Raw genomic sequence first — 13024 nt, 5'->3', positions numbered from 1 at the left:
ATGGATCTTACCTCTAAGATCTATGACTTGGCATGTTTTAGACACTGTCAAATACCATGAGCTATACACAGTTGGCCTTCCCCTGCTTTTCTTTTTTTTTTTTTTTTTTTTATGGAAAGCAATGCTGTTCAGGTAAATGCAGTGCATGGGTCAGGTAAAAATTCTGAATTCAAGGAACGGGCTCCAATAGTGTTTTACCCTCATCAGGGACAATGCACAGCAGTGACCGAGGGGATTCCTGTGCCACTGCCCAGAGTCCAGACTCTGGGTCTTGGCTGAACACGGCAAAGTTCCCGTGTTTGGACAGGCTCAGGGGCTGCCCCCGGGGAGCACGGGGCTCGGCGTGGGGGCAAGCGGGCAACGGACAAATGGACACGGGGACAAACGGCCCCAGAGATTGAATTGCAGCGGCAGCAGCAGCGAAAACAGTGAAAGAAGCGACTTTGTAAATTCCCTCTTGCTTCTCCTCTCCCTCTCCTGCAGTCCTGCATTCTCTCCTGTTCTCCCTTTCCTGGGGTCCCCTCCTCTCCCAGTCTCTCTCTCCCCATGCCCGGCCGGGCGACGCCCCTGGCCCACCCGCAGCCCCGGGCGGGGCTGCCCCATGCACGGCCCCGGGCCTCTCGCCGCGGTCCCGCCTCTGGCCGGCCCTGGCCGTACTGGCGGTGGTGCTGGTGGGCGGGCATCAGTGCCTGGGGCTGAGGCGGCATCGCCTCTCTTTGGTTCCGCCTGGCCCGAGCCCGGCCCCGGCTCCGGCTCTTCCCGGGGCCCACGGCAGACGCAGGCAGTGCGGCCGCTCCCGCCGCCTCCGCTGCGGCTTGCCCGGCCCGAGCTCTGCCACTCAGCAGCGCGGCCGCCGGCCCTGAGCCGCCGCTGTTCCGTTCCTGGGAGTGAACGTCTGGGCATGGCTGGCCCGGGGCGCTTGAGGGGCGCTCGGGGGCCATTGCTGGCCCCGGGCCGAGTGCTGACAGCCGTGTCCCGCCGGCAGGGAAGGCGCAGCAGGGCCTGAAGGAGCAGGACAGGCTGGGCTCGCTGCTGGGGCGCGGCGGCTTTGGCAGGGTCTTCGCGGCCATGCGGCTCTTGGATAGCGCCCCAGTGAGCAGCGGGGCCGGCGGCGGGCGCAGGAGGAGGACGAGGAGGAGGAGAAGGGTGGAGGATGGGTCTGGGCAGGGCGGCGAGCTGAGCCCGCTACTGCCCTTGGCTTGCAGGTGGCCATCAAAAGGGTGCCACGGAAGCACATCCGGCACTGGGGCGAGCTGGTGAGTGAGCGGGGCCAGCAGCAGAAGCCGGGCCGTGCTAGGCGGGGATGAGCCAAGGCCCGGCAGGGTGGAAGCCGCCAGGACGCCCTGAGGGAGAGCGGGCGTGGGGCCAGCGCAGGGCGCAGAGCATCCCAGGCTGGCTGAGGGCTTCCCCAGGCCTGGCACAGCATCAGCCCCACTGACGGCATCGTGCTCCTCCCGCAGCCCGACGGCACCAGCGCACCCCTGGAGATCGTGCTGCTGGCCAAGGTGTCCACTGGCTTCCCTGGTGTGGTCCAGCTGCTGGAGTGGCTTGAGCTCCCCAATGACATCGTGACGGTGCTGGAGCGCCCGGAGAGCTCTCAGGACCTGCATCGTTTCATTCGGGCACAGGGGTTCCTGCCCGAGGAGGTGGTGCGGAAGCTGTTCCGCCAGGTGCTGGAGGCTGTGCGGCACTGCACCTGCTGCGGGGTCCTGCACAGGAACATCAAACCAGAGAACATCCTGCTTGACCTGGACACTGGACATGCCAAACTGATTGACTTTGGCTGTGGACCTGCCTGCAAGAGACAGCCTGCACTCACTTTGCAGGTGAGCCCATGGGTGACACAGAGACTGCATCCAGGGGGAGGCAATGGCTCAGAGCCAAGAGGGTTCAGTGTTGAGACCCCTCGGCCCCAGGGGGTGAAATTTGGGGGGGACAGGTGTCCCGAAGGTGAGAGACTGTGCTATTTTTGGAACGGGACAAAGCATCCTTAAAAGGAAAACCCTAGAAGCAGCTCTGGTCCATGTTCAGTGGTGAGAGCACTGGACATGGAAGGAAGAGGTCACGATGGCAGATGTTCTCTGGGCAATGCTGAGTGACATGGAAACACATGAGGTTTTGATGATGTTTCCTGGGGAAGCCTATGGCACAAGAAGCACTCCTCTCCTCTTGATGAACTGAGAATTGATTATCTAAAGGGTAGTGATGGACCGAGAGTTGGTGATCTGAGGGATGGATGTATTGGAAATTTGGTGGGGGGAGGAGGAAATGTTTTCGGAAGGTTTTAATTTTTCCTGTGTGTTTCTTTTTACATATAGTTGTAGTGTAGTTAATAAAGTTTTCTTTTCTTTTATTTCTAAGTGAGGGCCTGCTTTGCTTATTTCTGGTCACATCTCACAGCAGACACCACGGAGACTTTTTTCATGGGGGCACTGGCATTGCCCCAGCGTCAAGCCCTGACACTCGTGGTTAGTGGTGTCTGAGCTCTCTTGGTCTTGGTGTGTGTGGTCAACACTGCTTAGGAGATCTTCTTCTGCCCATCTCCTTCTTCTTTTCCAGGCTGCTGCTGTCTCTCTTAGGCTTTAATTCTGTTCTTCTGATGGTGGCTCTGGTGTTTGCCTCATGGTTCCCCATGAAAAGTTTTATGTTTTTGCTGGGATCCATCTTGAGCCTGTTGCTATAGAGACAAGGGCATCTTCTCTTCCCCAAGTAATAAATGGGAAAGGGCCCATACTTTGTTTAGATTCAGTCTTTGATCAACAAAGGTGGCTTTTCTTTTAATTGGGCTGCAGTTGAATTAGTAAAATACCTGATGATTGGGGGATAGTTCTCCATAAATGAGTTGTTCAAAATGTTGAACATAAAAGGGCCTTGGCCAGTCTCTCAAAGGGAGATAATATCTGGACTCCCCACACAGTTGATCAAGGATCCTTTTGATGGATCAGTGAGCCCTCTTGACTATGGACTGTCCTGTGGAGGAGTGTGGTATGCCTGTGCCATATTTTATACCCCAGTGGTCAGAAACTTGTTGGAATCAGTGGGAGGTATAAGCAGGATCATTATCAATTTTAATTTCCTGTGGAACTGCTAAGGTGCAAAAAATTAAAAAGTGACGTTTTATAGCATCTTTTGATTTTTTCACCAGCATGGGCAGAGGCAAAACCGCACTGGAAAAGGCGGCGATTGAGACGTGGATGTATTTTAGTCTGCCAAAAGGGGATTAGTGTGTGATGTCTGATGGCCAGATGTGGAGACTCTCCTCATCCTCTTGGATTGACTCCAGCTCTGACAGAAGCAAGGCCATGTTCCTGACAATTCAAGCAGGTGGGTACAATGGATCTTGCCTGGTCTCAGGTAATTTTAAACATCCTGAACAGTGCAGGAATGTTTTGATGATCAAATATATGGCTGATCCTAGCCTATGTAGAAATTATTTAAGGCGTATTGCAGTGGTTCAGATGCTTGAAGTAGCCAGTTGAGGTGCTCTTGAGTGAGAAGTAAGTATATATTCACAAGGTCGGTTCCTGCAAGGGAGCACTGACGCTCTCTAGCTTTCCTCATCAGTTCTGCATTACCTTCCTGTGGGGTTGTAATAGTTTTAGTAGGCTGGTGTACTCTGAAAACACATTGAAATATTATCAGGGGATCTGAGGTAGTTGAGTCCCACTGAAACAAAAATGCATAGAATTTTGGACTTACTCCAAGGATTGCCAGGGAGAAAGGAAAATCAGGGTGGTATCTATGTGCCTGTGTGGAGAGTATTATTAATAATTGGTTAGCTGAGAAAGGCCATACTGACATAATGCCGCTAGTTAAGCTGAAAGAGGGAAGTCAGCAGTCAGTAAGCTGAAAGGAGAAGTGAGCAGTCAGTGACCAATGACAGGCAAGGACAGAATGCCCTTGCCGCAACATGAGGATAGGGAAGAGAGATTCTTCCTGAGAATATGTAGAAAGTATCAAAAGTATAACCATAAGAATGCAGAAGTAGGCGTAGTTGCTGATATGTAACTAACCAATCCTGAGCTCAACTTTTGCAATATGTATGAAGCTCATTATTAACTGTATTTAACCTGCTGTACCGATCAATAAAATTAGGCCTGTGATGATCTAATTGATGTCCTGGTCTCCTTCCGTCGACATGCCTGTTTAGTTTGAATCACCCAGGATACCTTTTGTACAGCTGCTTCGGCTGCCGGTGTCAGTGATCACAGGGAATCAATCCTTCACTGCCTTTAAGGAGCAGCAGGAACGGTGGCGCGAGATCTTCTGTAGTGATTCCCAGCAGTGAACATGCCCAACTGATGCTTCCACAGAGCCTGTGGAGTCCTCACAGAGTCTTTGGGTTGCCCTTGATTTGCAGTGTTTGGGGTGTGATGGTTGTCTCTGTGGGTTTTAGGCCGAGGTACTTCCAGGGGGCTGTCTTTTTGAATTTATCTGCTGCAATCTCAAAACCTTTCTCCTGTACTGCAGTGATGACGTCTTCTACTGCAACGTCCAAAATGATTTGAGCTTCTGCACAAATAAGTGTATCGTCCATATAATGAAAAATGATAGCATTAGGATGTCTTTTCCGGATGGGTAAGGGAATTTGGGCTCCAAGCCATTGACAAATAGCAGGGCTCTGCTTCATTTTTTGAGTCCATAAGGTCACTGGTACCTCTGTAAGGGTGCTTGTCAACTGTGGGATTGAAAAGGCAAACCGGATTTGTCATTGGGATGCAAGGGGGCGTCAAAAAAGTAGTCATTTAGTTCTATAACAACTGTCTTCCAATCTCAAGGTAACAAGCAAGCTGAGGGCAGGCCAGGCTGGAGGGACTCATGTCCTCGATGACCTCGTTGACTTTCCTAAGGTCCTGCAGGGGCCACTTCTTGTCTTTGCCAGGCTTTTGTATGACAAGGACAGGCGCATTCCAGGGGCTAGTAGATGGTACAATGTGGCCCACAGAAAGCTGCTCCTGCACGAGGGACTGCAGGGCCTTTAACTTTCTGCCTGGGAGGGGCCACTGATCCACCCATATGGGGTCGTTGGTCTTCCAGGTTGACTGAAGGGTGGCGCGCTGCTCAGAAGCCCCATCTAGAAATCCTGAGGTGTTGATAGAATCTCTAGCCTTGTCCCCCTCTGGGACAAGAGGTCTCTTCCCCAAAGCGTTATTGGTGCCCGAGTGATGAATGATCTTACTGTAGCAGCTGTGCCCTTAGAGCCTTCCCTGCAGATGGTGTCTTGACTCCAGAAGCTGGTAGTGGCTCTCCTGATGGCTAAAATTACCCAGCAGCTGGAACCAGGGGCCATCCTTTAGCCAGTCAGAGTGGGAAATTATCGTGACGTCAGCTCCTGTGTCTAATAGTCCTGAAAGACATCTCTTTCTCCCTTTACATGACAAAGCACACTTTAGAACGGGGCTATTTGGGCCTGTAATCGGTGCCCACATCACCATTGGATCAGCTGGTGTGGTGATCATGGCCAGTAGGATGTAGGCACTGGCTATAACTGTTCCTTTTGGAATGAAAAGGGGAGGATCTAAGCATAGAGCCTGGACAGTTATCTCCTGCAAAGATGTCAAGGTGACTACCTCAGGTAGTATAGTGAATGTCTCCATCCCTTCCCTGGTGTTGGTTAAAATCAAAATGGCTCTGCACCATTCTTCAGGCCCGTATTTACCTGTTAGAATATGGTGAACATAAATATCGTTGATTGGAATTGAAAAGGCTCTTACCAGCTGCCTTTGGGTTCCAGGGCAGAGGTGTCTTCTGTCAAGTTTTCTGTAGCGATCGAGCTGTCCCGATGGATCTGAGAAGGTCACTGTGCTGGTTCTCCACGATGTTCAGGAGAGTAGGGTGGGACGGCCTCATATTTGGTGTCATCGCGCGGGGCCTTTCCACGTCTGTGTCGGGTTTCCTGCAGACCACCGGTTTCGCTGGTGTTGGAAAGCGTGTGGACAAGGGGGCAGTGAGGACAGTGGCTGTGACACCTAGAAGGTCCCTGGGAATAGCCTGTATTTTTACAATTCTGTTGAAAATGCCTCATCTCCCCACAATTAAAGCAAGGTTCTTTTTCATGTGTATGTAAGGGAATAACTTGGGAGGCCGCTAGACCCTCTACTACACCCTGACTGGTAGCCTTAGCTAGGCTGGCATCACGGTGTAAGGATGCCCTAAGGGTGCATGCCTCTGCCAGTTGTGCAATGGTAGGTTTTGCGATGGGGGGTAGAGAGTGTGAAATGTCTTTTCAGGTGTTTTTAGTATTTGTTTCAGCAAGTTTCGGAAGTAATACCTTCCTGACTTTTAGATATTCAACTTGCTTCTCTATTGCTTGTGTAAGGCAGTCAATAAATTGTGTAAAGGATTCCCCAGGTACCCAGGTAGAATGTGTGTGAAATCTAGAGTAGATGTATTTCCTTTGGGTGTCTGCATGAGAGCTGTCTTTGCATCACCTTTTATCTCTGCTAACACAGCTCAGGAAGGTCTCTTACTTGATTCTCAGCTTTAGTGAAATCTTCCTCCCTGGCTAGATGGTCTAGTTTTAGGTGTGCCCGCCTGTCTTCTCTAGCATAGTCTTTCAATAGTTGTTGTATTAATTTTTTCCCCATTCCTTCCCACAGAATAAGTTCAGTGGGAGAAAGTAGGATGTGCATTAAATGGGACAGATCGTGAGGCACCATAACAGGTGCAGCAAAGATGGCATTTAACAAATTAATAAAATATGGTGAGACCCTCCCATGGTCTTTGGCTGCTTTAAAAAGATCTTTCATCTCCCCGTGTGCGACAGCTTCCCATCGGGTGTAAGCCCCCCTCTGGTACTGCACCGGTGCTGCTTGTATTTTAGCTACCAATTCCCAGTCCCCCTCTTGAGCTGCCAGCTTCCGCATCCTCTGCCAAGAATCCTCAGCCTCAACCTCAAGGTGAGATGAACCTTCCCTCTCCTCTCCAGAAGAGGGAACCTGGTCTCTGGCAGAGGAGCGAGGCCTTGGGGTGACTGGCCAGGCCCAGTACTGTGGGCCTTTGGTAGCCAAGATGGTGGCCTTCTGGTTACCGCCCTGCACACTTCTGGCTCTGACAGTGTGAGATCCACAAGGGGCTGAGTTGGAGGGGGTAGGGCCAGCACGAGTAGGCAAGGAAGCGCTGGATCCCACCACAGGGGTGGTAGCTGACACAGAGGTGGGACCCAACACAGGGGGAGGACCTGATGAGACAGCCAGGGGTGGGAGGGAGTTTGACATTGACGTCCCACTCCAGACAATGGACTCCATTTTGTGAGCTATCTGAGGGGGATCCATGGAGGAGAGGTACTGGAGAATGGGTTAGGGTAGAATCCAGGCCTGTGTGATCAGTACAGACCTGAGCAGAGGGTAGAGAAGGAGCGGAGATGTCCGACAGCAAGTGGCTCGTCTGTGCTTTAGAGCAGTTTCCGTCTCTCATCTGTATCTTGGTATCGGTAGTGGGTTCAGGAATGCTGGGGGCAGAGCACAAATTCTGGGTTGAATATTAGAACTTTGAACCGTTGAGAAAATGTCCAAAAAAAACCAAAATTGGGTAAAATTTTGCAACTCGTATCACTCCATGAGTTTTCAAAAAATAGAGTCTTTCCCTAACAAAGCTACATGAAGAACAGAATCAACACAAATGTCTGGAAACTCCATAAAGAGCCAATGAACAAAAGGCTTTCATCTTCCCTTAGTAAAAGTCTTCCCTTCTGAAAGGAGAACCTCCCCAACTTGAACATATATGTCCCTCTCAGCTTTGGATATTGGTTACCCATAGCTGCCCCTGATGTAAAGGGTGGCCCACCCACAGGACTAAAATATCACCCAAGGATCCTGCAGTCCGGGTGGCTGTCCCCCAACTCACTGCTCTGGCGGCTCTGCATGCAGGTGTTTCTAAATGTCCCATGGCCTTCACCAGCTGAGCCAGCCCTCCTGCCCCTTGAGGGTGCCAACGCTGCCTTCAGCAAGCCCTGATAAAACTCAGGTCCCACTCCAGGGCAGAGGCTGACCCGAGGCGTCTTCTGTCCAGTGACGGTGGCACAGCCGGATCGTCACTGGAGTCGCTCTCCAGAATTCTCAAAGAAGGTCTCTGTTTGGGCACCACTTGTTTTGACGTGTCCACAGCCAGCCTCTGTGAGAGACCTTCACTCCCAGAGCTGGGAGCAGGCTCGCTTAAACTGCTGATGAATGAGGCAAGAGAGGGGTCGTTGTGTGGAACTCCAAACACTGTGGATTGTGCTGAAGAGGGTCCAGGACCCGAGACAAAATGGGGCTGGGAACACAGGGTTTATATGGGGGATAAAAGGGTCTTATATGCAGCAACCCAGGACCAATAGGGGTTAAGAGAGGGGAGAACATCCTAGGTGCAGTACATATAAGGAAAAAAAGATGTTCATGATACCCAGAAACCCTTTTAAATATCCATAAGCCTGTAAAAACCATTGGGCAAGACCATTACATTTAGAGGATTGTCTCACTTAATTCATTATCTTTGCCCAGAGGTATTGCAGTTCCAGTGGTAGGCCCCTGGACCTCCACAAAACTACTACTTCCTGAGATATCATTGCTTGTTGAGGAGCTCAGTAGTGCTGAAAGCAGAGGCCTGTCCTTTGTGTTCCCTTTGGGATGGCAGTGGAAGTGCCTTGAGTGCACATTCAGAGGAACCTTCATGGCTTCTCATGCAAATACACAACAACTAAATGTGCAAGGTGGCTTCTTTGAATGACATTTAGTCCTTTGAAATATCTGCAGCAAGTGGTCTGAAACTGCTTTCTGAGCCTGCTCCTTGGGATCAGCTGTGAGGGGCTGAGTGCTGGCCTGACCCTGGTGCTGTGTCCAACTGGGAGCAGGCCCACAGCCTCACTCGCAGAGCAGGCACTGCCAGAGGCCCTGGAGATCTCACCTGCTCTGCACCCACCTTTATAAAGGTGCTGTAAACATCAGTTGGTGCTGACTTTCTCCGTGGACCCCTTGGTTTAGTCACTATGGGGAATTTCTTTCCTGAAGCCCGTGGGATTTCCCCCTGGCAGCTGTGATGGGGATGCTTGGGGGGTGTGGGGCTTTGGGGGCAGCTGCCCAGGAAGGGGCTGAGCTCGGGGCCCTGTTGGGTCCATGGCCCCCAGCAGCAGGAGCAGCAGCAGCAGCCCCAGGGCCCAAAGCCACGTGCCCCCTGCCCAGCACAGGCTGCCCTGTCCCTGCAACTGTCACCTGAGCTAGGGGCACGGGGTCCAGTGGCCACTGGCAGCAGCAGGAATGCGGGCAGGGTGAGGATGCCCTGGCTTGGCTTTTGTCTCTTGAATAAGGAAGGCTCAGGGCAGTGCAGAGCAGGCTGGGAAGCAGAGACCAGAGCCTGTGGAGGCTGCAATCCTTAAAGATCAGCCCCTGCAGCAGCCCAGATGCAGGTGCCCCAGTTGCCAAGGCTGTGGGGGCCTTGAGAGCATGCAGGTGAATTTTGCATGGCTGTGGCCTGCTGGTGGCTCTGGGCCCAGGAGTCCCTGTGGCTGCAGCAGGAAGGGTGGCTGAAGGTTTGCTGCCTGCTTTGGTGCCATGGCTGCAGGGGCCAGTGCTGTGAGAGCTCCCCGTGTGAGAGCTGGTGACAGCTGAGCTCTTGAGAACAGTGCTGTGCCCCAGGCCAGGAACAGCAGCAGTGCCCAGTGCCAGGAGTAGTGTCAGTGGGAGCCCCTGTGCAAAGGATCCCCAACCCCAGGGGACCTCCAGGCCTGCGAACTCGGATCAAGTGGAACCCACAAGTGTGCAAACGCTGCCTGCACCCAAAAGAATGGCAAATAGTAGAGATGTTTTAAAAAGAAACAGTATTTATTTGCCGAAGATCGGCAAAAGCTAGGATTTACAGAACATGTTTCATTATAACAATCCTTATAACAACAACAACAACAACGATGTACAGAACATATTTACATGGGATCCGATGGACTCACAATCTTCAAAACATATTTACAAAAAACTTCTAACGTACTGAACGTATTTACAAGCAACTTTCAAACTTTGAAACATATTTACAAAGGCATCACAACTGTTCCATCGTCTGCATCAGTTCTGGAAGAAAGGAAGCAGCAGAACTGGACTCAGCTGCCAGCACTGGGCCCAGCAGGGCTGGGAGCTGGGTCCCAGGGGCTGGGCTGGGGCTGTCAGGGCTGGCGTGGCCCCAGGCAAGCGCAGGGCAGGCCGGGGCTGGTGTTTGTGCCACCACAATCCAGGCCCCCTGTGGGCACCGTGTCCCAGAGCCGGGCCATCCAGCCCAGCCCCAGCCTGGTGTCAGGGGACCCAGTGTGTCTGTGGGCAGGGCGTGGGAAGCAGCTGCCTGTCTTACCTGTGGGGCTCCATCTTCATCCAAGGACCATGGGCTCCTCCTCATCATCCTCATTGACTTCCATGTCCTCGATGTCATCCTCCTCATCAACCTCCATGTCTTCGATGTTGTCTTCCTCCTCTACTTCCATCTCCTCAACAGGATCCTCCTCATCTACCTCCATCATCTCTTCCCTCTCTAGCACCATGTCAACTTCCATCTCCTCCGCAGTGTCTCTTGCAGTCTGCAAGGGGCAGCACAATCTCCCACTGGGCTTCGTGTCCCACACCGTCCATTCCCACATGGCTGCAGCCTGCCCATCCCGGGTGCTCCCCTGCCAGGCATGGCACTGTACCTCCACGGGCACAGCAGAGCACGTCCTGCTGGGATTCGCACTCCAGAGCAGGTGGCAGGAAAAGCCCAGGCAGCAGTAGCAGCTCAGCACTGAGGGGCAGAGCACAGAGCAAGTGGCAAATGACCCTTGGCAGCCGGTGAAGTGTCTGCTGTGCTCGTTTCCAGGTCCTGGATGTTCCACTTGGAATCCTCTGCGAGCTGTGATGTCACTGAAATTTCAGGGCCGCTGCCCAGTGGGACATGGGGATGGCAGAATGATCAAATCCTTGAATGGTTTGGCTTGGAAGGGACCCTAAAGCTCATCTGGTTCCAAGCTGAGCAACCTCCCAGCACACCAGGTTGCTGTGGGCCCTGTCCCACCTGACCTTGGATGTTGCTGGGGATAGGGCATCCACAGCCTCTCTGCACTGGTCCCTGTTTCAGGGACAAGCACCCTGAGACTAAAGAACTTCTTCCCATCATCAAATCTCTTCCACCTCTTGCAGTTTGATCCCATTCCCCCTTGTCCTGTCACTACAGTTCCTGACAAAGAATCCTCTCCTACTTCCCTGTGGGTCAGGTTGTTCCTGCAGGGTCGCATGTGTGGCTGAACCTGCAGACAGGAGAGAGAGAAGCCAAGTACCCAGTCAGAGAAAATGAGGAAAGCAACAAGAGAGATGAGAGTAGGAGGAAAAATGCAAGGCATTGGTTTGGGCGGGCTGTGGGATTGATGCCTTTTATTGGAGGCCAGGTTCCCTGGTGAACTCAATTCTTGTGTTGCAGCCTGTCCATAGCCAGTCTCTATGAGTGACCTGTACTCCCAGAGCTGGGAGAACGCTTGCTTAAACTGCTGGTGAATGCGGCTCTAAAGGGATCTTTGTGTGGAACTCTAAACACTGTGGTTTTCGCTGAAGACTGTCCAGGGAGGGAGATAAAATGGGGCTGGGGACACAGGGTTTTTTATGGGGTGGGAAAGCAGCAGAGCATTACAGTAAGCCAGGACCCATAGGGGACTACAGAGGGGAGAACATTCTAGAGGGAGTACATATAAGGAAAAAACAGCAGTTGAACTGGGTGATACCAGCAAAACATGCTGCATCACCATGAGCCTGCAAATGCCCATGGGTGTCACCATTGCATTCAGAGTGGTGTCTCTCTTTTACCTTGGTCACTTTGCCCTGAGGTACTACAGTTCCAATCATAGGCCCCTGGGCCCTCACCTCTCCCTCCTTTTTGTTTTCTATAAAGAAGGCTTCTGCCATAGAGGTTTGCAGGAATTTAGCAAAAATGGATACAATAACCAGCACAATGAATACAATAAACAAAGCCTGCAAAACAGTCTTAACTAGAGATGAAAGCCAGCCCAGTGTTTGAAAAGTCCACTGAACCAGTCGTTGTTGCCTTCCGTCTGGATCTTGTTTCCTTGATCTTTTAGCAGCTGGATGCTCTGGTATACTGACTCCCCATGTGACAGCAGGTTGAAAAAACACATGCCTTTAAATGCCTGACAGGCATGGCCATGGACAAGAAATTGTGGCTTGACTGTGGAAGCACCCAGCTGAAGGCATGAAGCTCAGGGAGGAGCATCCAAATTCCTGCTGCAGCGGCAAAAAATGGCAGCATCCTCTGACTTTAGCTCATGTAGTATCTGGAGGCTTGGGTAGCCGAAAAGTAAACAGATAAAGAGAGTAGAAGGTGAAACGTAAGTTCTGGTCCCACTAAAGTTTCTCTTCTGTAAGCCAAGGGTATGAACACAGCTTATTAGAAGGATCATATATCAATGGTAAAATATAGTTTTTACAAACTTTAAGTCATACATCGTGGTCATGGTTTGAGAGGATGTAAGTTTTTTGGGATGCTGTGGTCAAATCAATGGGTGCTCAGATTTGAATATTGGCACCTGTTGTGGCCACTGGGGACATGGATACGCCTCTGAGAACACAGGGGGTTAAAAGCAGAGAACTCCCAGGGGAAGGTCTCTTGGGTTCCGGGGGAAAAAAGCTGCTGGGTGGGGGAGGGGAAGCCATGTGGCCAGGTGAGGTAGGCCTGTCCCTGAAGACGGAAGGCTAGAGAAAATCTGGGAGGAATTGGGCAGCCCAGCCTCCACGAGAGAGAGAGCCAGCCTGTGCCTGTGACTGTGCTACCTTGAAACTTGATAACATGTGCCAGCAGCACAGCCGAGAAGGAGAAGAAAGGGTGGAGGTCGTGCGAGAAGGTGTCCAGCCGCTGTGGGAGTTCTGGGCGGGCAGAGCTGGAGATTTTAACCCCTTTTTGGACAATGAAAACTTTGCAGAACATTAATCTTCCTAGAAGAGAGATGGAGATGAAACAGAGGAAGAAATGGGCAAGTGTGATGAAAGTTCCTCTAAGTGAAAGATGTTGGAAGAGTGGAGAAGAATCT

At 51.8% G+C, this 13024-nt stretch overlaps 1 protein-coding gene across 1 annotated transcript in view; it reads left to right on the top strand.

Annotated features, from left to right (window-relative positions):
* The first annotated feature begins 546 nt into the window (after positions 1–546).
* LOC134430424 (uncharacterized) overlaps positions 547–13024 on the top strand; it is a 133464-nt gene continuing 120986 nt past the window's right edge. The window contains 4 exon segments of the mRNA XM_063178083.1: positions 547–1092; positions 1206–1256; positions 1461–1791; positions 1794–1826. Coding sequence (XP_063034153.1) covers positions 547–1092; positions 1206–1256; positions 1461–1791; positions 1794–1826 — 961 coding nt within the window.

The sequence above is a fragment of the Melospiza melodia genome, chromosome 28 (assembly GCF_035770615.1).
Source record: "Melospiza melodia melodia isolate bMelMel2 chromosome 28, bMelMel2.pri, whole genome shotgun sequence".
In the NCBI taxonomy this organism is placed as follows: domain Eukaryota; kingdom Metazoa; phylum Chordata; class Aves; order Passeriformes; family Passerellidae; genus Melospiza; species Melospiza melodia.
Note: the sequence above shows the minus strand (reverse complement) of the source record. Positions and strands in the feature narration are given on the sequence as shown.